We start from the raw sequence: 27,308 nt of genomic DNA, 5'->3' as shown, positions 1-27,308 counted from the left end.
AATGAAGATTTTTTTTTGAATAATCTACTTGAGTTGTAATGCCTTCATATTTCTCAAGGAAAAGGAGTCATTTACCAAGGAGCTCTGAATTTCCATTCTTTTAGGGCTACTTTTTCGCAATTGCGAAATCATATATATCATTCGACAATGAAACAAGTTAAAAAATATTTTTTAAACAAGTAAAGCTATGTATTGCGTTAATGTTTTGTTTATTTTAAAATTAAATATATGTAGAGTTTCCCCCTCATTTATGTTTCCTGCAATAATAAGCTAGGCATTATAAGATTAGCATGAAACGTGTACAGAATATTTTTTAGACTTCCTTTCTTGTATCTTTTTTTTTTTTTAAAAAAACTTACAGTACACTACAAAATAAACATTTATAAAGTACCTGACTGCACTTTGAAGTCAGAAAATATCAATACGAGCGGGTTTTTGCTATAAACAGTGGCGTATTTACGATTTTGTTTCGGGAGGGGCTTTGCTAACTTTGGGGGGGCTTTGCTAACTTTGGGGGGGCTTTGCCTGGAAATGTGAAAATTCTGCAAGATATTTTATTTACTTTACTATACTAAGTAAGATTTCGGGGGGGTTTAAGCCCGGAAGCCACCCCCCTAAATACGCCACTGAATTGTGCTTTTAATGTTGCGGATGAGGCAAGGAGTGAATAAGAATTTCCGCGCTTACCACCTTACGTCTGGTGCGTGGGGTCTCCGGTTTGATCCCGTGAAAATTAAGTTTGTGGTGGACAACATTGTGTCCATGGGTATTGCGTCTCCTTCCACATTTCCATTCCGCCAATTCTTCCATCATCATTCACTTGCTTTAATCATCTGTCTCTCTCAGCCGAAAGAGCACAACCGTGGTACGTTGAACTTAAAGATTTCATTTCCGACCAGTCCAAATTACGCCGGACAGCGGTAGTCTTCTGTATTTATGTTTCATTTGTTCATTTTATGTCAGCCATTGTCTGCAATGTGAAGAGCATGCTTTATCCAGAATGACGGAAGGAGGCGATTGCGCTTGGCATCTCTGTTGCGTCGTGCGTGAGAGCATTTGGGGCGTCTCTCGAGAACTTTTAGTTGTTCATGCGTATTAACTACATCAGCGCCGTCCGACGCTATTTTCGCGTTTTAATAATCTTATCGTTAAAATTAACATATTGGATTATTTTGACACTCATAGATACCAACAGATCTATTCAAAGGTGAACGGTTTACGTTGTTGCTTTTTAATTCACAGATTAAAGGTAGAAATAATTTCTTTTCTCCAGTGACGTAGACAGAACTCATGAAGGGACTCATACGCAGAAGTACACACATCTTTTATATATATGGATAAAAGATGGTGGGAACGCGGGAAGACGCCGTCCCCTCACCTCCAAAAATATGTATGGCGTCCCCCACTTCCTAGAAAATTACAATGGGCAGAGATGGGCACGGGGACGGTGTGACGTCATGCCGTTCCCTTTTCAGATCCACTTTTAGCTCTGTATATATACAAAGTTAGTATGGGACAACTTCAAAAATCTTTCAGTGTAACGTCCCACGATTATGCCCTTTAGGCTAAGGAACACGGTTGATTAAGGTTGCACTGTGCGAAATGAGAAAAGGAGAGAAAACGGGAGAACCCAGACAAGAAGGTTACTCAACAATTATTATTATGTATTTTAAATAACATAGAATTTATTTTACATTATAACAGTTTCGTCGAAAGCAAAGCATTTTTATTTCCAAAATAAACCCCTTCTTTGAGATCCGAGAACCGTTTCCCGACAGCTAAATGGAAAAAGCACATTGTCTCAGATCCGTTATTCTCTTCGTACAAATACATCGACCAAGCATAAATCAGAAACACAGGTAGTGGAAGAGTGTGTTAAAAACGTACTTTTGTATCTTTGTATTTTGCTATTAAAATAGTACCCAACATGAGCCCAAAAAATGCTTTTTAAAAAGCAGAAATCCAGATAAATGTCATCTATCATCTATTCCAATATATATGATTAGGCCTACGTTTCAGAGCACGTAGATTCAAGGAATGCGTACAGCATCTTCAACGACAGATTTTTGGAGGAAGTAAACAAGCCCCAAGCACAACAAAGTGTTTGAAATAGTAAAAAATAAATAAATAAAGGAAAGAATCACATTTTGGAACGTAGCTTGATAGTTCAACACTTCGAAGTCTGGCAGGGCCGGATTAAGGGGGAACTTAGAGGGAGCTATAGCCCCGGGCCTCCAGTGGACAGGGGCTTCCATTCTGATCAAAATCTGAACCGGCTATCTAAAAAAAGAGGGCACATATTTTTTCTAGTCCCAGGCGTTAATCCAGCCCTAGAGTCCGGTCAGATCAAACAACAAACACAACACACCATTCACACAGTTTAACGTTTCTGTAACGTTTTGTGTGTGTGTGTGTGTGTCAGCATGTGTGGAAATGCAAACTGCAATTTCATACTTGTTTTATGAAGTTCATTTCATACTTCGTTCACAAACTTCTCTAATGCTTATTTTCAGATTAGTTTTTAAGTTTTCAAACAAGGAAAGAGCAACTAGTGTGATGTAGTGTAGAATTCACGTTCGCAAAACTCCATCTACACACAGAACCACAGACGCGTTAGTTGACACAAAAAAATGCATAACTTTTGTGACTCCAGCAAAACGTTTAGATGCATAATTTTTAAGGATGCAACTAAATGCATAATGAAAACTGTGTTAATTGATGCACTTGTGTGCATAAAATTTATTATGCAGATAAACGTTTTGCTAAAATCACAAAATGTTATGCATTTTTTTGTCTCCTACTGAAGCATTTACATGCATTAATTGAAACAATGGTTGGTATCGCTGGTTGCATATTCCCTAAATATACAGGATTTCCAAGGGTGTGAAAACGATTAAATAAATTTAGAACACTACTAAAAATATGTAATGTTTTTGGGTAATGCAGGACAGAGTACAGATATTCCATATTACATGAGAGCCTCTACGGCCATTTTGGAAGTAGTCATACTGGATTTGAGTTAATTAAGTGAAATATAGACTTTACGATACACTACTGTTTTTGAAATAAAGTGTGATTTTTAAAGACATTAACAAGATTGTTTTCTATATTCTTTGTTAACGAAATTTTGATCACATAGGTCTAGATACAAAAACTTGTCATTGTAAATTTATGATCATAATTTTGTTCAGGATGCAAACAAGCAGAGAGGAAACTACCATAATATCGTTACGAAATCACACCTTATTTCAACAATAGTATCGGATCGTAAAGTTCCCATTTCACTGAATTAATTAAAATCCAGTACGATACCTTCCAAAATGGTCGCAGAGGCTCTCATGTAAAGTGGAATATTTTCACTCTGTCATGCATCACACTAATAAACCACGATTTCATAGTTTTGGTAGTGTTGTAAATTTATTCCATCGTTTTCACACCCTTGACAACCCTGTATATCAGATGTGCAATATACAATTTAGGCCACTCAATTTATGAGATCCATCTAAACTATGTCACAACCATTATGAGAAAATAGTTACAAAAATAAGGCCTTCAAATAGTATATCTTACAAGTCAAAAAAGGAAAAGAACTCATATTTATTATACATAGGTACATAGCTTTTTTTACAGGTTGCTCTACAAGAGCAGTTTTGCCATTTTCACTAAAGCTAAAATCCCAAATTATCTTTGGTGAAATAAAAGAACATGGGTCAATGTTAGAAAAATCGTACCGATAGCAAATCTAGCGATGGGAAACACAAAACTTTTCAGAGTAAAAAAAAATAAAATAAAATAAATAAATAAATAAAAAATAAAATAAAATTAAATTTTAAAAAAAAGTGGAAACTACCAACTCAGATTATAAATCAAACTTTGTATGTCTATGTTCTCTGAATCTTTCTATCGCTTTTTTATAATATATTTTAGTATACTAATTTATGCCCGTTTGGCCTTTTTCCGTTTCGCCTTATGCCCTCAAAACATTTTGCCATACAACCGATAAGGATGTTATCTTAAGGCGGAAGGGGAATTCCCGTTTGGCCTTTTCCTGCTTGACCTTATAACATACAAGGGAATTTTCACTCTGTTTCTGTAACAAAGAGGGATTTATCTTATTCTCAACTGCAACGTCTCTTCTATTTCAGACAAATTAAACTCAAATATCTTAGAACATAAATTTTATTATCACACCCGAAATAGCATATCAAGTTTCTATGTGGATATATGGTATAATATGAAACAGCATCAGTATATGAAATTACATCAATTTCACTGTTCTTAAGTCTATCTTTTAGGCGGTGAATCCTGTCGTCAAACCGTCTCTACCTTAGCTTTCTAAGTGTGTTTTCTGATAACCACTTGAAGAAGTACTCGCAATCTTTCATTTTCACGTTGCCTGTCTTTCATTAATTCAATGAAAGAATGTATGTCTAAGTGATCCCTTGATGCCTTTCTTCGTAATTTGACGTGCCACTGTCTTGCATTGTTAGTCATTTGTTATTGATCGTTTTCAAAGTGATTCCACAAGTCACTGCAAATAGGTAAAAATACATCATTAGCACATTAAAAATTCAAAGGATTGCAGGAGAATTTACGTTGGAAAGTCGATGGCAAAATTTTGGGTGAACCTAATTTATTTCTTTTGCAAAGCAAAAGAATCTGTTCTTTTGATAATTTACAAATCAGTGAATGTAGAATCTTCAATACATGCACTTCGCAAGAAAATCTATATTACACTTTACATTAGGTGTTAATGGAAAAAATGCTATACTGTAGAGTGCTCGGGATAGCTTAATTAATGATTTAATAATAAAAAACAATCATTAATTTTTTGCACTAAACGCCATCTATTTATGTAGGAAAGAAAACATACTTACAGAGAAAATAACGTGTCACCATCATCCAGCCAAGTGTCTATAAGATAATCATGGAACTCCTCCTTCATAGAACGTCAGGCGCATCTTCTTGCAAACGTACAAACACTACATCTAAATGGGAAGTTGGTACCAGAGGCTGTGCTGCTGCATGTCGAATCCATCTTTTTACTTCAGTGTTCTCTTTGTACAATTGAGAAAGTTCTAACTGCTGAACCTTCCTCCAAACAGACTGAGAGAAGTGGAAGGAACATCCTGTGATTTTAACCAGGAAATACTTTATTTATAGCATTGATTGCTACTTTCTTAAGATCAATAGAAACTTCTTTCAATTTGAAACGCAGTCCAAATTTCTCAGCTTCTTCCATGATTATCTCCAGTAATCTTACATGTGTCTCTTGCTTTTTACTGGGCAATATGCAGAAGAGGAGAACAAATACCTGGCCGAAATATTTTCCGTGCAGGATGTACATTTGGGAGAAAAGGAGAGGTACAGTCTTAAGTGTCCCTCCACTACAATCCTGTCGCACTGACACATAATTTTCAAAGTTCCAATAGTGCCGAAAACCTGTTGAAGATAGAAAGACTAGAATAAACAACACAGACATTCTAAAGAAAATGCTTTAATATTAATATTCTTACTCCTATTACTATTGTCATAACAGATTTCCACGATTTCAAAAAAAAAGAAAGAAAAAGAAAAAGAAAAAAAAAGAAACAAGAAGAACGTAAGAAATGATAAACTATTTTCTTGATTACTAAAATATAACTTACAAAAATTCTACTAGTGTCATCGCCTTCATCCCCCAATAAAAGTTTTTGCCGTCCTGCGTTTCGCTCCACGATCCTTCCACATTCAATTTATTCAATCTTTGCGATAGTGGTGCCCGGTTCATGCTCGTACGTTATATAGAGAGTGTTTAACGGCACGGTTTCCTGGAGAGAAGAAAATAAATTCATTTTAAACATCAACAGAAAAAAAAAAGAAGAAGTCGTACTTTCCCTCTAGAAAGTAAAGACAGACGGAATATTGCTTAACTACGACCGGTTAATTGTGTTTCACTATAAATTAAAAAAAAAAAAAAAATGAACTATGTATTTGTGTGCTAGCTAGGATGCCATTTAAGAAAAGTTCCACATCTAAAGTTCTAAAATAACTTTTGGAAAAGTTGCACGAGTAAATATTAGAAACATGCAGAGAAGCTTCAGTGTCAAAATTACTTATACCTTATTACAACTATTATATATACGTACCTATACTTACCTATATGTCTTAGTAATTGTTGATGTTCGTTCTTCCGCCGCTCTCTTCTTCATATGTGAGGTACAAATACAAGGCTACATGAGCAATTTTTTAAACAGTGACGCAGATAACACAAAATTCTGAATATTTGCTTTGATTATACGCTATTCTGTTCGTTCAAACGTAAATACTACTAGCATTACAAAATGACACTAAATTTCCCTATCATAACTTGAAAATCCCCTTCGCTGGTGTAAGGCGAAATGGAAAGGGCAAAGGGGAATTCCTGTTTCGCCTTACAATCAAATTAGCATATACTATCTTAGCATCATAGCCTGAAGTAATGAAAACAGGCACAAGGCGAAACGGGAAAAGGCCAAACGGGAAGACATCCAAAGTTTCATTTTAAAATCATCTGAAAGAATTGTTCACTTACATTTCCCTGTTTTTAATTATTAAAGATATATTTTGCAAACGGACAAATACGTGGACGTTTCGAATTAGGTACAAAAATATGAAAACTGTTCTTGTGATGTATAATTACAATATTCTAAAAAAGTTATATTTCTGGGATAAAAGTCTGTAGATCTATAGTAATTTACAATGTTAAATTCAAATCTGAAATCAGAATTTCGTTATCATGTTTACTTTCTCAGTAATATAGGATGTTACGTAAGTACACGACGCATGTTCTAAAAATAAAAAAAAATAAAAAGAAACTGAAAATGGAACAGTAACTAAGACGTTACTGGTTTAGCCTGTAGCATGTTTTCTAGTACGTGTGTCTCTTGTCTCTACTGACACATCATCAGTAGCCTTCTGACATGCTGAGTTATTTTCTTTAATTTCCCATTCATGAAACTACGAATTTTAATTAAAAATGAAGTAACAGTCAGTTTAAATCTCATAATCAAATTGAATTCATTGGAAGAACATAACACTAGTGGAAAATCCTGTTAACCTCTGAAAAGTTAACCTGATAATGATACCAGAAATTACATTTGAAATTTCCTTTCCTTATTATACGCTATGCTAAAACGGCACCATTCACATTTCCCTATCATGTCCCTGAAACGGAAAGTTTGAGGGGAAAAATAAGGCTTTTGGTAGAAAAATCCCTTTTTTCTATTTTGGGTCCCTCCGGAACACCCTGTGTTAACACACAGATCTCAAAATAAACTGAAAAATACTAAATGGTGTACGAAACGTGTGTACAAAATTTCAAGCTTCTATCTTGAATAGTAAGGATGGGAGAAACAAAAAGATTCGGATGTAATATAAACATTTTCTGAGACATCCTAGGGTCATGTTTTACACTTCATTCTCATCAGAATAGAACAGTCTTTCAAACGGTACCATTCATATGTTTCCGTCATGTATCTGAGGCGGGAAAAATTGCAAAAAAATGGGATTTTTGTTAAAATATCCCTTTTTTAGCATTTCTGGACTCCTCCCCCCCTGTGTTAACACACAGATCTCAAAATCAACTGAAAAAGGTTAAGGGCATAGTGAATATGTCTACAAAATTTCAAGCTTCTATTTAGAACAGTAAGGTAAATCTATATATATATATTAACACATGTGCTAAGAATATCCCCACAATACCCCAAATTCCCGCAAAAACGGGAAATTTTCTAAGACATCCCTATTTACCCTAGGATCATGGTTCGTACCTCATTTTCTTCAGAATGGAAAGTACTTTCTAACGTTACCAATCACATGTCTTCATCATGTATCTGAGGCGGGAAAATCTCGATAAAGAGATTTATTAAAATATCCCTTTTTAAAACCTTTTTACCCGTTTGAACACAACTTGGGGCACCGCAGAGATCTGAAATATATCTGTAGAATACTAAGGAGTACACTGAATGTATGTGCAAAATATCGATCTTCTAGGTGCAAAAGTAAGCCCGCCAAATAATAATATGCCCACAGTACCATAAATTCCCGTTTAAAACAAGATCTCAGGTAAAAATTTCCTGAGACATCCTTATTTACATTAGTATTATGGTTCGTACCTCATTCTCTTCAGAATAGAACAGCCTTTTAAACGTTTTCCATTCGCATGTCTCCGTCGAGTATCTGAGCGGGAAAATGGAGAAAAAGGGAATTTTTGTTATAGGTGCAAAAGTAAGTAACTCAAAAAATAGTAAAAATAGGCCTAACAAAAAATTCTTTAGTTTTAAGTTATGACGTATCACACCCTATGTTTCGACCCAGAAAGGCGTAAAACCATACGTAACGTGTTCTAGAACGCTTCCACTCTAGGAAAAAAGCTTTATTAGTACTTTTTAAATCGAATAATGAAAATACAACCCTAACGTATAAACATATACGATATATGTAAGGGTTAATGCCGTGCTACTGTTTTTAACCTTCAATTTATTTCCTGCTCAATGGTAGGCATACCCGTGTTTTGTCAATATTTACTTCAATATCACGAAATCGGGGCTTTTGGCCCGATACTCTAACCAAAACATCACAATTACGTGACCATGTGTGACTTTTAGTAGATACTCAACTATTGGTATGTGCAGGACAAGGGCGCCGTTTTCTGTGTAACTTTGGAGGGCCCTATGGAAGATATGCATTAGTAGAAAGGAAAAATGAACGACCATGTACTGTAGAAATAGGAGAACCTGCTTCAACTTAGCAATTTGGCCCCCCTCGTTAGAGGACCATTTCAACTTTGGGGGTCCCAGACCACTAAACCCCCCAGGATCGGCGCCCTTGGTGCAGGAGTAACAACTTATGCGAGTTAAATGATTTTTTTCTAAATAATCAACCTTCACCTAATAAGAATATTAAGTATTATTATTATTATTATTATTATTATTATTATTATTATTATTAATAATAATAATAATAATAATAATAACAGCGGTTCGGAGTTCACGCATGCATCGGATATATTTAATGAGAATCAAGCAGCCACTAGCATGAGTCACTTCAACATACAGTATGTACTGTAGTTAACCTAAATATTTCTTCACTCCTTTGTGGATTTTTGTAGGATACGAGTTCCTTCTGAGAATCCCTTATGGCTTTGTCTCTATTCTTGTTGCTATTTTTGTTTTGCTAACGGTACTTTTCTTAATAACTACATACTTGCACTACCTAACACAATAATATCGTATTTTAATATACACTTACCTCCGTTTTTCTAAGCAGACTCCAGCACTAGACAAAAGAACACACACAATAACAAGTCAGAATTTGCTCCACAACAACACGAAAACCAGTCGAGCATGCGCAGTAAGTGCTGGAGACTAGCTTCAAACAAAACACGACAGGTGACGCTCACATCAAGAAGAAATGCATCAGTACCGATGCAAAGATCTGCATCAATTGAGTAATCTTAAACTACAATGCATTTATATGTCTCAAATGACCCATTTTTTATTTTCGATCGTTCTCTAGGGTTGAAAATGCTGCGCATCAGTGACAAAAACGAAATTTATACATATTAACGCGCCATTTGATGCACGTAAATGTTTCAAATTTCCTATGATGCACTTGTAGTTCTGTGTGTACATCTCGAACGGATAAAACAAATACAATTGTATTATATAAAACTTTTATTATAATTAAATATTTAAACATTTCTATTTGTGAACTGATTGGGTTCAATAAAAAGAAAGTATATATGCTCAACCATTTATACATGTTCATTGCTGGTCAGGCAACGTTTATTAAGAGCGGAATTTTATTAGGTAATTATAAATACTAAGTACAACTATTACATTAAAGGGAAAAACACATTGTTGGAAGTGCGTTTAATAATAAGTAAAAATTCAAGGATACAAGAACAAATTTAATACAGATGAAAAATGTGATAGCTAGCGACACACCCAATATGAAATCGTTAAGAAGAAGAAAAAAGTTTCGTAATTTATTGGATCTAAAATTTATAAAATATAATATTTAGATTGGAATATACATGTATAAAGAACAAATAGCGAACGTTATAGAAGTTAGACCAAATATAATAATAATAAATAAGCTTTGCACATTTCCAACATTGTATTTGTATTTTAGTGGTTCGGATTCTATATTTTACTATAGGTATTATTATTTATTGCGAACGCGAATTAATTAAAAATATGTGTTGCCGATCACAGACCTGATGACCAGAGACCAGGAGGAAATCCAAGTATCGGGGTTGAAGACAGCCCACAAGTGAAATCTAATTAGACGACCAAAGAGGAGACTTGTCTACCTGAGATGCAGCGCTCGGGATACAAAGAAAGGACTTCCATAACCTACAATAGACTTTCATAACCTACGTGTATTATACTCAGCGTAGTGTAGTGCCGTGGATTGACGTCAGTGGAAAGGAGAAATTTTAAAAGCTTCTTTCTTTATTTTATTTTATTTTTATTTTATTTATTTATTGTATATAGAACACAACAGGTATATACCCATTGACAGTGTTCAGCAGTATACATAAATGATTACATTACATATATGTTCTACATGCTAAACTATCTAGTCAAAGTATTTTTTACATGTATTTATGTATCAAATATATCTGTTGTAGAGCACTTTATTTGGACACTATTATGTATTGTGCACATTCTCCTAATAGGCGATATATTTAATGCATTAGTACACTGGAGTGGTTCATGAAATGTTTGTAGCCGCAAGCGCATTTTCCTGTTTGGAACATGAAGGGTCATTTCGGACAATAATATTGGCGAATCTATCTCATTATGTATAAGTTTATGCAGAAAACACAGAATTAAATTAGCTCTTCTTGTTGAAGAGAATACATTGAATAGCTTGGCAAGAGTTCAAGATATTTTTCGTCTCGAGGATAAATCCCCGTGTCTGTATATTGAAGGGGTAATTTGGATAAGGGCGTATCGACCTATTTCCGGTAAAGTGAGAGATACATATTTTCTGCAAGTTTGAGCATGTCTGTATGTGTCTATGTGATGTTAAGGTAATATCTCTGCTTCGTAGCGATAGCCTGTGTCCCGAAATGGTGTGTGAATACGTTGGATAATTGGATAAGGGCGTTTGTTTTTCTGCTCTCCTGAAAAATTGAAGAATTGCTAGTTACACCCTTATCCAAATTTACCCCTAGCAAACAAATTTTGACTGAATTGCTTCTAATGATGTGTATATTTCTAGGAATGCATATTATGGACGCGATTTCCAGTTTGGTACGTACACTCATGTCCAAAATTATTGTCGCATGTCTATAAATATGTTGTTGTAGGGTACAATTTGATAATGAATTCGTCCGGTATTTCTTACAATGTTAGTATGTGTATAATCAGCAAAGACATGTATGTGACAAATTTCTTATCAAAAGAGCAGCAAATAATAACAATAGATAAAGCGAAAATAAAATGTTGTTGTCCGTTTAGTAACATTTTGTTTTACTCATTCTAATTTTCGTATTTTTAATACTTTTTCTATGAAATTTATGACAAATATACATTTCCCGATTATACACATAGTATCAATATTAAAAGTACCCTGCAAAATCGTTATCAAATTATATTCTTAAGGAAGACAGTTATAGATATGCGACAATCATTTTGGACATGAGTATACATGTACAGTATATACAATTTTAAGAACATTAGTGTTCTTGAATTCGCTTCCAAGTCTCATTACAAATCCGAGATTTCCGTAAGCCTAATTTACAATTCGATTTAGGTGAATATCAAACGAGAGATTTGATCTTATTGATACCCCAAGATCAGTTATTTGGTCAACTCTTTGCAGTGGTATGTCATTAATATGATACTCAAATTCCATGTAATTTCTTTTTCTCGTATAAGATATTACACTGCACTTCTCGATGCTTAGTGGTAACTTATTAATTTCACACCACTCATGAAGTGCACTGATGTCATTCTGCAAATCAATGCAGTCCCTTTCCGAATGTATGAGACGGTAAATTTTTAAATCATCTGCATATAACAGTTTTTGTGACTTCAGGTAAATCATTAATATATAAGGAAAACATCAAAGGTCCTAAGTTCGAACCCTGTGGAACACCTGAATGAACTAAAAATTCAGTGGTCAGGACATTTTTGTAGAGAATACGATGTCTGGGTTCACGGAAATATGACGATAAAAATTTACGTAAGGTATGAGAAAAATTAAATGTTACCAGCTTGGTAAGAAGAATATCGTGGTTAATGACATCGAATGCCTTACTGAAGTCTGTATAAATGGTCTCAACTTGATTTTCATTGTCAATTTCTCTCGCTAATAAGTGGGTGAACTTCGCGCTTCATCCTTGATTTTTCAAAATATTTTTCTATATCTAATATTTCACAAAGAAGCTTTTAAAACTTACCTCTCCCATTACAACCCAAACCCGGAGTATTTAGGCAAACCCTATCCGGTTATTTATAGACTTTGTCATCTCATCGAAACAAAAATCACCGTGTTATTTTCTGTTGTAATACGGAATGAGAAATTTATGGATTTTATTTTTCTAAATTTATATAATACAACATAATACAATTAATATAATTTATATAATAGAGAGAGAGAGAGAGAGAGAGAGAGAGAGACTAGATAAGCATCGGTTTCTATAAAAGATATACAATAATTTTATATTTTTAACATTCTAATGTTTTTATTAAAAAAATATTGTCTTAGAATTTTGTAATATGTTTAGGTGATAGATAAGGTTTCTTGTAGCTTTGACCTCAACATGTAAAACAAGTCCAAATAAATAAATACAGCTACAAATATACAAAAAGACATTTCTGTTATTTTCATTATCACTATAACTTAGAATATATTTAGAGTTTGTTCTTTTCGTGATTAATGAACACTCGAACATGTATTTAGAAACTCAATTATCTTGTTATTGTGAAGGAGTTACAAAATAAGAAGGAGAGCATACACCAGATCAGCATAACAATACTTTACTATGGCGTAAATGTATGAGTTGTTTCTTTACTTTATATATACATTCAGAGAAAAGATTTCGCTCTGCAAGCTATAAATATTGAATTGTAGAATCAATATTTCTGTTGGGCATCAGTTGCGAATAATATGGACAATGTTTTAAGAATATGTCAAAAAGGAATTTAATTGCAAGCCTGAATAATGGTATCGTTGAGTATCCAACGAGTATACTAATGGCAAGAATACTTTAATAGATGTTGCTAGGTAAAACCGACTGATTATCAACTACTATGTGCCTGACATTAGATTACGTTAGGTTAGGAACCAGGGGCATAAAATAAGAGCCCCGCAGAACCCGCATTGTGGGGGCCCCAAGCCTTTAGTTACGCCACTGTTGGGAACCGTAAATGAATGTAATTTTTCGAGAAAGAAATATTTAGGAAACAAAAATTGAGCAGCATGAGTGTTATCATTAGGAAGCGAGTAATCCTTTGTAAAAAGTCTAAAATTTAGATGTTGACATTCCATGGAATAAATGACCAAGTACTCAATGAATTTCCCTGATTAGCAGCATAAATATGGCATCTGTATAAAATATCCAGTATATGATTATCGTAGATATTATTGAAATTGTTGTCTTTTTGATATCATTGAAGCATATTTTTAATGTTGAATATGTATGAATGTAATTACTCACATAATTACCATATGGACAAATATGTGAATAATAAGGTTTACAAGTGGAGACCTGTTCTATCTACTTTATATATATATATATATATATATATATATATATATATATATATATATATATATATATATATATATATATATATATATATATATATGTTTTTGATTATTCTCATTTTTCTAGCAAGGCATGAGTTTTAAATCATTTCTTGATAATTTACCTATCTTCTATTTTAGTCACTTTCTTTTAGAGTTTTGGTTTTACATTTAGATTTAAAGCATGTAATAATATTACATAATGCAATTTTTAAAAAAGAGAACGTTGTGTTGGGTTGGCAACACTGTTAATCTGGTAGTATTGCAGAAAATATCATACAATGTCTGCCCCTTGATATTTACATGGTATGAAATTTCAGCGTTACTTGTTTATTTATTTATTTATTTATTTATTTATTTATTGAAGAAGAACACAATAGGTAATTCTACCCAATTACAGTGTTCATATCAGAGTTACATAGAATATCTATAATATATTTGCGAAATCTATTCTGACTCATACCGTGTATATCCAGAACTTTTTTTACATTTACTCAGTTTGTTGTACACTGCACACATCCTGCACGTTGGTGACTGTTTTGTTGCGTTTGTTCGAGATTGCTTACAATAAAAGAAATTTCTATTGCCCACACGTGTGTTTCCATTGGGTACCCTAAGATGAAAGGCAGAGACCAAATCCTTACTATTTAATTTGTTATTTAATATTTTGTACAACAATATCATGTCATTTAACACTCTTCTGTGATTGAGAGACATTGTGTTAAAATTTTCGTTAAGAGAAGTACTATTCTCTTATTTGGGGAAGATGCCTGTTCTCTTGTACACTAGAAACCGCAGAAATTTATTTTGAACTCTTTCTATTCTGATAGAGTCTTTCTTCGTGTGGGGGTTCCATATAATAGACACATATTCTAATTTTGATCTAACAAATGAAAAATATAATTTCAGTAAAACATTCGACTTATTAAATTCCCATTCTCAAAATGAATCCAAGATTTCTATTTGCGTCATTTATAATTTGATTTATATGATGTTCAAACGATAGTTTGTTATCATATATTACACCCAAATCTTTGACAGTTTGTCCCCCCTTTAATTGTTTACCATCTATCTTATATTGAAATTTAACAACATTCCGTTTCTTAGAGAAGGACACGGTTTTGCATTTATCTGAATTTATGTTTAACAAGTTGCTCTTGCACCATTCATTTACTCTGTCTAGATCCTCCTGCAAACTGACACAGTCCTGTGCTGTTGTAATTCTCCTATATAATTTTAGATCGTCTGCGTAGAGTAGTTTATGTGATGTTTTAATACAATTAGGAAGGTCATTAATGAATATTATAAAAAGTAACGGCCCTAAATTAGATCCTTGTGGGACTCCAGAAAATTGAATGTATTCGAATGATCTACAGGATTTATAAACCACATATTGTTTTCTGTCCATCAAATATGACTTCATAAGAGCAATTAACTGATCAGAAAAGTTGATAAATTTAAGTTTATTTACTAACAACGTGTGATTTACCTTATCAAATGCTTTCGCAATATCTGTATAAACTACATCTATTTGATTATTACTCTCCAATGTATCAACTAGATGGTTAGTGAAGACAGCGAGATTTGTTACGGTGGATCTGCCAGGAACGAATCCATGTTGATAATCCGATATTACTGGTTTAATGTGATTCTCAATGCGCTTATAAATTATGTTTTCAAATATCTTTGCAAATGAGTTTAGAATCCAAGCCGGCCTATAATTTTGAATTTCTTTACTGCCATTATTTTTAGGAATAGGGCAAACTTTTGTAAGTTTCCATTTTGCTGGAAACGTGCTGGTTTGGAGTATTAGGTTAAATAGCATGTGTAAAGGTAATAAGAAACTCTCTTCACAACCTTTTATTACATATGATGGTACATCATCGATACCTATCGAACACTTTGATTTTAGTTTTCTGATTGCCATTCGAATCTCGTCCATTTCTATTACCGCTATTTGTAACATATCAAATTTTTTCATACATTTCAACTAATGTCGAATCATCTGTTTCAACTAGCAATGGTGCTCCGTCTGTATACACTGATTTAAAGTAGGTTGCAAATGCGTTTACTATACCTTTATCACATGCTAACTCTTTAACCTCATAACACAATACATTACCATTTAAATGCTTTGTTTTACTCTTAATAAAGTTCCAAAACGTAGGTGGGTCATCTTGTATTAAATATTCCGCTCCCTTAACGAAGTTTGTATATGCGACTTATATATATATCTTTCTTAATTATTTTTGGAAGTTTATTAAATTCGCGTTTATGTAAATCTGACTTTCCGAGTCTTATCGCTTTGCGGTGACGAGCTTTCATTTTAATTTTATTTATAATGTGTAGCGTGAACCAGCTAGGATAGTTTCCCGTGCTCTGTTTCTTTTTCGGAATGCATTTGTCAAATATATTATATAAGGTGGAATAAAACTTTTCAACAGCGCCATCAACGTCAGTATAGTCACCCAGAACCTTCCACTCTACCTTTCCCAATTCGTGATATAGTTGATTGTAGTTTGCCTTACTGAAATTATAACCCATTACTTTACTTTGACTTTTTATCTTTACCTTATTGTTCTGTTTGATTTTAATTAATAGCGCGGGGTGGTGTTTATCCTCTCTAAGTACGGGGGGTTCTTCTCTCTCAACCACTAATTTAAATGCTTGTTAATTTAAACTTGTTAATTTAAATGCTACAAGAACCTAAATGAAAATGAAGTGAAATGAAATATTCCGACGATTATACCCTTTAGGCTAAAGGAGGCGAAAGATTAAGGCAAGTGAATGATGATCGAAGAATCGGTGGAAAGAAAACGTGGGAGGAAGGAAACAGAAATACCCCGAATAAACTCACTGATACCCACCAAATACTTACTTGGTCGGGGATCGAACAAGGGAACCCGCGCAGCAGAGGCAAGTGCTTGACTGAGTCAACATGTCCTCCAAGAGTGTATCAAAATAAACGGTCCACCCTATATATATGTAAATGAAAGTAGGACCTAATGATTGCCTTTGAAACTAAACCATGAAACTCCACAACAAGTGACAGTATAAATACAGTTTTAAGTGTAGGTAAGACTATACAATTCCATACATAAACAGTATATCGATTTCAAGAAAAGTATTTGTGCACGCATATTTCGTAGACTAATCTATTTCATAATAATTAGTCACATTTTAGTTCAGGTACGCACCTAAACTATTGAGGTAAAAAAATGAAGAAATGAATATTAAAAATATGTTTTAACCGACTTTTAAAAAGCACTAAAAAGCATAAAACAGTTTTAAAAATTGTTAAAAAGGATAAATAATTTTAAACCGTTAACATATTTGTGATATCAACAAAAATGAAGTATGTGCCAAGTTAAGAAAATTAGTGCCTAGTAACATTACTGTTGATTCTATAAGTTTGTATTAAGTGAAAGTTTGCTCTTCTGGGCACAGCCTACAATTTTTTAATTGATAATAGTAACATTTTATCTTTCTTGGATCAAAAGATCCAATATATTTCAGGCAAAAATTTTCTTGTAGACCTTATATCTCGAGAACGACATATAGTGTAGCCAAACAAAAACTAACAATTTACTCACTATGATATGCTTATTCCGTAAGAAATGTGGAAACTCTATTTAGAGGCCATTAAAAAAATTTTGTGGCCCCTAGTGAAAAAAGTCAATAAATTTTATTCAATCAAACATTTTCTTGTACATAATAACTACATTATATATTTTGTGAACTACATATAATGTAGCCAAACGCAAATTATCACTTAACTCAATATGATGTAGTTATTATGTAATATATATATCAAAACTCGATCAGGGGCCGTTACAAAATTTTGTAGCCTCTGATCCGAAAACTAATTATTGATCAAGATCTTTTGATCCATTTTTTGGATCTTTCCTAAAATTCTTGTTTAAAATTATAATATACCTTTCAGTTCTTTTTAGATTGTTTTGTTTTATATTGCTTTTATGAAGTCGGTTAATAATTTTTATAAAAGATTTTATTAGCCTTAAAATGAAATTTTCAGACTTTAATGAAATAAATAAGGTTTTACCATTTACTACATTTAAGGTGAGTTTAAAGAGATGCCAGTAGGCCTAAGTGTCAGACATCATCACATATTGCCCTTCTCTCCAACGCATTTTGTCGGGAGCCACAATATTCTAAATAATTTAATGAATTTCAACAGATGAATTCTCAAACTTTTTGTGAAGTACAAATTGGATCAATAAATAGAGAATAATGCCTTCATTTTAGTGATGTCTGTTTCTTGCATTGTTGAGACATTTTTATTATTGAAAGTAGGGTTTCCAACGTTTTTCTCATAAATTTTGTACATTTTTATTTTCCTCGTAAGGCGAGTTCCTCCGCTTTCTTAAATAAATAAATGAAATAAATTAGTTTCAAAATGTTTCTGTCAGTGAAAACAGAAAGAGAAAAGAAAAGAAAAAATAGGGGTTGGCATTGATTTTCAGGCACACATTTAACAACATAGTCCAGTGATGTAATCCTAAGTTCTGGAAGATATTTGTTGTGTTTCCTTTTTCTTTTTTTTTTCAAATTTGAGTTTACCTTCCTTTCAGCACCGAGGCTATATATGAAACAAAAACGTACAGTTTAACGACTGATCCATACCACATGAACTCGCACTGGAAATTGTAATACACCTTTTTCTTTAAGTATAGTTGGAAGCATGCCTCTGATAAATGAGATTAAATCGTGTGTACAACGAATACATTGACTCACTTGATTCTTCGACGAAGTGTTAATATTCGTGTCTTTTAGTATTGTCTCTCGCGGGGATAGGGACAAAATCTCTCGAGCCAAAACCTCGCCGTGCAAAACTTCGCGGACCAAAATGTCGCTTGGCCAAAACCTTGTGGGACGAAACCTCTCCGTAAAATTTACACAATGACTTTCTTAATATGCAATGCAATTCCATATCAATAATAATAATAATAATAATAATAATAATAATAATAATAATAATAATAATAATAATAATAATAATAATAATAATAATAATAATAATAATAATAATAATAGAATTAAGTAACACGTTTCCTTCAGAGATTAGAAGCGTAAAAGTATTGACCGGTTTAAAACGAATGGACATATAACCTATACATTTAAAATAAACCCTCTGTACATATAAACGTATAAACACATAAACATATATAAATAATTAGACAGCTCCATGGAATATTTGTAGAAGAAGTGTCAGGTTTGATGTAATTATGACGAACTGTAGACTCGTATGATATGTTATAGTTTAGCTAATTTAAATAGCCAATATAAATTGCTTCGAACTTTTTTTGTGTGTGTAACATTATTTATTCTTTATTTTTCATTCTATTTTACTGATTCTCCCTGAAACAATGTGAAGCGTCGGAACAGGACAACTTTTACGCCACAACAGCTGCAAGAATTGGAGTCGTTATTTCAGAAGACACATTATCCAGACGTATTTCTTCGAGAAGAAGTAGCCCTGAGAATTAATCTATCGGAGGCGAGAGTACAGGTAAGGGAACAGCAGTGTGGAAATGGAAGCACTTCGAGGTGGGAGGGAAGTTAATTTGTGCCTAGAATATATTTATACTACGAGAATACTCTTGCAGACTAAGTGTTAATTTTTCAACACATTACAAAAGAAAATTCTACTCGCAGGAAAATACCCCTGTACAATATGGAAAAGGTTATGATTTCTCGTTCACAGTATTTTTCTCACAAAAGACTTGAAAAATCAGTTTTTCTAATGTATATAGCGCATAAAGGTGCTTGGGTACCCTCTGTGAGAGCGTCTCCATAAAGTATGCTCATAATTGTAATTTGTGTAATCACTAAAACACCACGCTATTAAAGTAACAAATATGCATAACTGAATTATTATAAATATTTATTCAAAGTAGCTTATCTCCAATTTAAAAAAGTAATAGGCTATTATTCACACCTTAACCTGTTCACTGTTTAGGAGATGTTACGTTTCAGCGTTTCGGATAACTCACTGTACTAAAACTTTGCACTCTGTCTTCTCAGAATAAATTCCATTAGTAGTTGGAAAACTGATAATTTCTTATTTTTTTTATAAATTTAATTTTAGTAATTACACATGAAGGTTTGATGTCATTAATAAGTTCCTCCCCCCCTCGAAAGCACAAAGGGAACGAGGTTCCGGGAAGTGTTCAGAGGTGCCTGGGAATTTCCTCCCTTTCCCTCCCTTCAATTACCACACTGGGAAGCAGTTGCATTAGACCCCTATAGTTCAAAATATCCCGATACATTTGAGACAATAGGTAATTCTCTTGCTGAAATGTTAAGGCACGAATGGTGCAGTAGTAGTATAGGATGAATGACGAGAATCATGCAATAATACAAAAGAAAACGAAATCTTTTAATTAAGAATTATTGCAATGCGAATGTGGTAGAATTAGTTGGGTCGAGCGGAAAACGAATGAGAGAGTGTTAGAAATGGTGGGTGAGAAAAGAACACTTTTAGACATTATTAGGAAGAGAAAGAGAAACTGGTTGGGACATTGCCTAAGAAGAGATTGTATCATGAGGGGCGTTCTAGAGGGTATGGTGGCGGGAAAGAGAGGGAGGGGGCGAAGGAGACTACAATTAATGGATGATATTAAAACAGAAAGATCATACGCGAAGACGAAAAGGTTAGCGGAGGACCGTGGAGCATGGAAGCTTCTCAGCTGCGGCAAGTGACCTGCCAATAAAGGCAGAATACCTATGATGATGATGATGATGATGAATGTGGTAGAAGAAGGAGAATCCCGAGAAAACCAACCAGAGATCGAACCTGGAAGCCTTTCCAGTAGAGATTAGCAGGGACTCATCCTCTTCCTTTTAACATGGTAGTATTCAATTTATAAGCTGTTCGTCCTGAATTCCAGTCACCCGCATCGTTAGCGCTCAGTTTTAAAAGTGAATTGGAAATTGTTTTTTTTTTTAAAAATGTAACAAAACCAACCTTTTGAGACGACACGAAAAAACTATTTAAATCAAATTATGTTTTTTTTTTTTTTTTTTAATTTTGTACTGACGTTTTTATTTGGACTTGAGTGAGTAGAACAATGATTAACGGGCCCCAACGGGCATTCTCGTTTCCAAATGGAGCACTGAGATAAAAATTGATGATTAAGGGGGTGATAAATTATTTAGAGACTTTCGAGATTTCATGATCTGTTTTAATTTTTGCTTATTATTATACGAAAACCACAATGCATTTTACAAATTATTAAAAGATCATACTTTTATTTTATTTTTTATTTTATTTTATTTTATTTTATTTTATTATTTTACAAACAATAATGTAAATTCTTGAAGGCAGATTTTAAGAACTGAAACTTTTTTTTTTCTGATTCTAAGACTGCTTCATCCGAGCTTTATATTCAGCTTTGTGTGTGGATGGATTGGTGACGGGGCTCAGTCAAAACAATCGCATTCACCTACTGGCGCAAATTCCGAGGCGATGAGGGGGACATATCCCCCCCAATCTTGGAACTGGAGGACTGTCCTCACAATAATCTGGTTTGAAATTTGTTTTGGGGGGAGGAATATGATGATTTGTGTCCGATTGGCACAAAGGAAAGTGAGATGAAATTAATGTCCCCCCAGAAAAAGCTTCAAAGCTTCAAGCCTTCCAATGTTGAAGACAACCCTTCTCCCCAGATCACCTACAGCATTGTTTTTCAACTTCATAAATATATTGAACATCGCTTAAATATATATATATATATATATATATATATATATATGGGAATTGTCTTACCCTCCCCCAATGTTGAAGACAGATTTGCGGCGCTGCATTCACCCAAGGGGGCGTTAGGCTTGAAAAGGTTGAGGACCATTGATCTAAAAACATTATTGCAGCTATTTATGTTATAACTGAAGGATTTATGTAGTTATATAGCAGTTAGTATACATGAAATGTTTGTGTGTGTCTCTTTTTAACAAAGACTTCCAATTAAATGCTTCCTCTCCTCTCCTCTGATTTGCTTTATGTAATTTATTTTTACATATGACTAAAAGTTGATACATCTGGGGCTGTTGATATCACAAATAATGGTAATGTATGTAGAACTTTAAAATAGACATCACAAGAATCATTTAGAAGTTTGGTCTTTAATTTTCTGAATCTCCTGCTTATTCTCACATGAAGAAAACTACTCTTGTAAAAGAAAATTGATACATTCACAACACAAATAATACTAGTTGAGTATTTATTTATTTATTTATTTCGGAAAAACAACAGGCAAATGCCTAATTACAGTTTTCCCTTAAAGTGTATTTAATACACTCTAAAATACACATATAATAACATACTAATATAACCTCAATTCTATCGTAATACACTGTAAAATACACATATAATAAAATAATAATATGAAATTAAAATATACGTTAAAATACAAATAGCACGATATACAGAATACAACAAATTTATGTAAAATGAAAATTTTGTTTGTAACTAACAATATCTATATCTGGGTGTTCTTGTGACATCTTATTATACAATATACACATTTTCCTGACAGGCGATACATCTAATGCATTATACCTAGTCTTTTGCGCTGAGAGATGGAATATGTCATTATGGAGTCTCGTTGCTCTATGTGGGACGCGAATTTTGATTTCTGATAACAAATATTCGGAATCTATTGCACCATGAATTATTTTATGTAAGAAAGATAATATGAAATGACTTCTTCTGCTTTCAAGAGATTGTAATGAATATTTGGTTCGAAGACCTTCGTAGTTTTCAAATTTTGGATATGTACCTGTTTCTTTATATGTCAAAAAGCGCACAAATTTATTTTGAATGTTTTCGATTTTATTTATATATTTCTTACTATTAGAGCCCCATATTATCGCTGCGTATTCCACCTTAGACTGTACATAGACAGTGTATAATGTTTAGAAAACCCTAAGGGAGATGATTGTGTATATATACTTGAGTAGTTTTTTGTATCACTCAGTGTACGTCTGATGAGGATCTTGGCTAGAAGATCGAAACGTTACGTGTAAATGTGTTTTTATATTAAATAAGTGCAGTCTTGTTCAGCTGTGTGTTTATTTTTCTGATTTTATTCGCAAGACTTTGACTATGATTGTGTACATAATACAAGAGTACCATAAACATAATAATAGGATACGTAGCAGTGAACCTACACCATTTTCACCTCTTTGGAATTCACATCAGAGACAAACATGAAGAAACAGTAAAAGGAGCTCATTATTCTATGATTATTCGCTTTTGAAAGAAGTGAAAAACTGCGATGGTAATCAATCGTACTGGATATTAATTAAGAACATAATGTGGTTCGAAAAACGCAATATTTCTCAAATGAAAACAATACATTCAAAAGTGCAAAATTTTGCAGTCTGTAAGGAAACTTTCCCAACTGTCTGTGGCATAAAACAAAGACGAATTGAGCTTAACCACAGCAAATCATCACACGGCATGAGAAGAAAAGTTAAGTAATTTAGAACCAGAAACATACATCAAGCGATCTATGATTATAGAGTAGGGTATAAGTTCAATGAAAGAGGGACGCACTATGGAGATGGCGGGAAAGGCAAAACTATCTTTTGAGGCAGACTTGAGTATTAGAATTAAGCATGATATGTTCATGAAGGAGAAATATTTCAAAGTACATGTTCCTTGCAAATATTATTTGAGGACTTTATCAAAATTTTTGATATTCCTTTGGTTGGCTTAAAATATATCTTATGCTCAATATGTGAAAATATGTTCCCGAAACCTAAAGATCCACGTTTAAACAATAAAGTTAAAAACAGAATTGTCTGTGAATTGATGAAACACAAAGAAAAGAGTCCGGAAGTTTTATGCAGCAGTAAGAAAACAGGACAATGCGACTCAAAGCATGCCCGTATGAAGTTATCACTATGTAAAATTGTACATAGTAGTACTGAAGATATGCTATGTGTGACAACTAAAGGTGTTTCGTCTTTTGCGTGCACAATCTAAAACTAAAGTTGATCTATTAGTTAAAACTATATCTATGAATCTATGCATAAGTCAATTTGGGCTAAAATTACACATACCGGTAACCCCTTTTAACAATGATTAATTCAAATGTTAGATGAGAAATTATATTAATACAGCTTTTTATTTTAATAGAAAACGATATAGACAAATAAAAGGATGCTTTGTGAGAACTGTATGTAGATATACAGGATTTTCATTAACTGTTTTGATTATCTGCAGGTGTGGTTCCAAAATCGTCGTGCTAAATGGCGAAAACAAGCGAGGCTTCAACTCCTCCAGGATGCTTGGCGTATGCGCTATTTGGGTTTAGGAGCTCCTCCCTTGTTACTCGGTAAGTTACACTCAACATTTGCCTCAGATGAAGGGTTGCCAGAGTTTTCGAAGAGGAAAGGAAGGTTTTACGATTTTGATGGGGAGAAAGAGGAAGATGTGTGATATTCAGAATTTACCTAAAAGAAACCCATATGGCTCCACATTGTAGTATAGAATAATTTTAATTGGGAAATGGGACATTCTTATAAAGATAATTGCAACACAAAAGACACTAAGGATGGGCACGAGCGAGTTTTCTTTGAAACTCGGCTCCACTCGAAACAGACATCTTTTGGCTCGACTGGAGAACTCGGATAGAAATTTTTTTTTTTCTAACTTGACTCGAATTTGAGTCGAGTCGAGCTAAAGCGACCCAATTCGAGCTCAACCTTTTGTGTAGTCCAAGTACACTCTTTAAGTATCCTACATAGACAATATAATAATTATTATGAATATTATTACAACAACTACAACTCATTATTATTATTATTATTATTATTATTATTATTATTATTATTATTATTATTATTATTATTATTATTATTATTATTATTATCTTATCTTATATATCTAAACAGCTTTATCTGTTACCTCTAACTGATAGGCGGTGTATTTTTAATTTGAGTTTCTTTCATAATATTCTTCAAGGTGTCTTTTCTATTGATGGTCTATGGCCCATAAGAATACCATATCGCAATGTTAGAAATTTTGTATCTTTTGTTTAGAATGTTCCTGCCCTGAAATGTTTAATTTATAAAACTATAGATACAGGCAACAAGTATTACTATGCTCTAGATATCTTTCAAAGTAGCTTTGTTAAAATCCGTTCACAATTAATTAAAATTCTAAAGGATATATAATTTTTTTTCCTTAACTTGTAAGGTACCATTTGAGATTTTTTAAAGGTTTTTAGGTTGTTTTCCTTGTTTTCTCTTTTTTACTTTCTTTCTTTTTTCCTATCATCTTTTTCTCTTTTATCCTTGTTTCCTTTTTTTTTGGATACTACACTTCTCCTATTTTTTTGGTTATGAGTTTTATATGCCATATGCAATTTCTTTTTCCTTGGTATACTCATTTTATTATTTTATCATTTTTGTCTTATGAATGAGTGTACTTTAATTGTGTCAATTGAGTTGAAAATTATGTTCGTATTCTTTTTATGATTTGCTAATTTTTCGGAATTTCCTTGTATTTGTGTGAATTTTCTATTGTTATATACACACCTACTTCATAATAGCAGAGTTCCAATCTCTACACAAAGCCTCTTCCAAGCAGCTGTTTCTTGCTACAATCCCCTAGCCTGGCAACACGTCTTTCCTTTTTCTCCTTCCTTTTGACATCTTTTAAAGAGCAGGCGGTCTATTGTTCCGAAACCCACCAAATACGCTCGAGCTGACGTTTTATCCGCGTTTTTATTGTTTTCGCGTTTGTGATTAGCCACCCAGATTTAAATACATAGTCAGCGTATTCCAAGCGTAGGCATGAGCAATAAATACGCTTTCCGATCGCCTCAAATAGCCGGGTACTTATGGTTTGAATAGCAGATTAACAGAAGAGATTGAACCTGTTCTTGTAACTCCGATACGATTGCAAAAGACCGCTTCTCGATATATCTAACTACTTTTGATGTGATACCCGTTGGCAGACAGACAGACGGACAAAGTCGTTCTATAAGAGAGTTTGGTAGTCTAAAGAACAGAAGAAATCGTTTTACTAGAAAAAATAAAAAAAAAGTATAACGTAAATGGTGCCAGTATAACATAAGATACTTATAGTCTATTTTTGTATGTCCTAAAAGAATATGTGAAGCTTACAATAGTCCCATCCAAAGGAAAAAAATGAAATAAAATCTTTGAGTTTTACGTCCCACGGTTATGCCAGTTAGGCTAAAAGAGACGGCGATGATGAAAAATGAAAGAAATGGTGGAATGAAAAAAGTGGTAGGAAACGGAAGAATCCCGAGGAAACCCATGCACACGGTGTTTGTCCACCACTAAGTTCACTTGACGCAAGCTGCGATTGAACCAAGGACCCCATGTACCGGAGGTGAACGCTCTACCACTTTCTTTTTTAAAGATAATTTATTGTAACTCAAGAATCAATTACATTGAAGTGGTTATGCTTTTGTAACAAAAAAAAAAAAAAAGAAGAAGTTACGAGAACAATGAGTTGGCTATAAAATTTGCAAATAGTTTATTACGTACATCCTTTGCTAATTTGGAGTATTCTTTTTGTAAATACTGTACATAGAAGGCTCCCCCTGCTTCTAAGTTGGAATTAAAAATATATTTGACGGTCGTTCCTATATACCAATTGACACTATGTTGTTTACTAACGGGATAAAAACGATAATCAGGTCTTAAAACTATGCTAATATTTATATTGCGTTCCGAACTACGAGTAAGAATGGCTAAAAAGTGACGTAACTGAGACCAGATTTTTGTGGATTCCAGACATGTCGTGATTCTATGAATCAACGTATCTATATTGTTACATCTATTGCAAAGAGCATCAGGACTAAAACCATATTTGTTTTTCTTTTCTTTAGTATCAATAACATTATGAACAATCATAAACCAGATAGATTTGCTGGCAACACTCAAGGTCGAGTCATTAATATTGGCCCAAATATTGGACCAATTACACAAGTACTCATCTAACACAATTTTAGGTGGGACATATAATCTAGTCATTTTAAAAACATACAGCTTTTTACTACTTAAAGTTTTAAAATCAAAAAGCTGAGACAGATATATATAATCACACAAAACAGTTTCCAAGTACTTACAGCTTTGAGAGAGGTCAGCCATATACAGGGGTAGACTCCTGTCTGTTCGTTCTAATACGTAAGTGAGCAGTTGTTGTGTTACACTATTAGCTTCGTCTGTGTACAAGGTCATTGAGCGAGTAACATACAAACTTGCAGCTTTTTCTTGCACATTGACCAGACCGATGCCACCTTGTGAATGTAAACAACACATTACATCATATTTAACACGAAAGACCTGATGTTTCCATAGAAACCAACCACATAAACTTTGAATTTGTTTTCCTATAAGTTGAGGCATAGGTAGCCTAATACATTTGCCAAATACCAGATTTTGCTTAAGAGATAAACATTTATAAATTTAGCTCTGGAATATAAACATAGATTTCTGGATTGATTTACATAACCTGAATG

The 27,308-nt window shown here is 33.4% G+C and overlaps 1 protein-coding gene across 1 annotated transcript in view; it reads left to right on the top strand.

The window, feature by feature from the left end:
- LOC145676027 (retinal homeobox protein Rx-like) overlaps positions 1-27,308 on the top strand; it is a 130,037-nt gene that overhangs the window by 20,967 nt on the left and 81,762 nt on the right. Inside the window, exons 2-3 of the mRNA XM_081746871.1 lie at positions 19,181-19,315; positions 24,035-24,146. Of these exons, the coding sequence (XP_081602997.1) occupies positions 19,181-19,315; positions 24,035-24,146 (247 nt within the window). The remainder of the gene's footprint in view (positions 1-19,180; positions 19,316-24,034; positions 24,147-27,308) is intronic.

The sequence above is a fragment of the Thermobia domestica genome, chromosome 18 (genome assembly GCF_964235325.1).
Source record: "Thermobia domestica chromosome 18, izTheDome1.hap1.1, whole genome shotgun sequence".
In the NCBI taxonomy this organism is placed as follows: domain Eukaryota; kingdom Metazoa; phylum Arthropoda; class Insecta; order Zygentoma; family Lepismatidae; genus Thermobia; species Thermobia domestica.
This window is presented reverse-complemented; position numbering and strand designations above follow the sequence as displayed.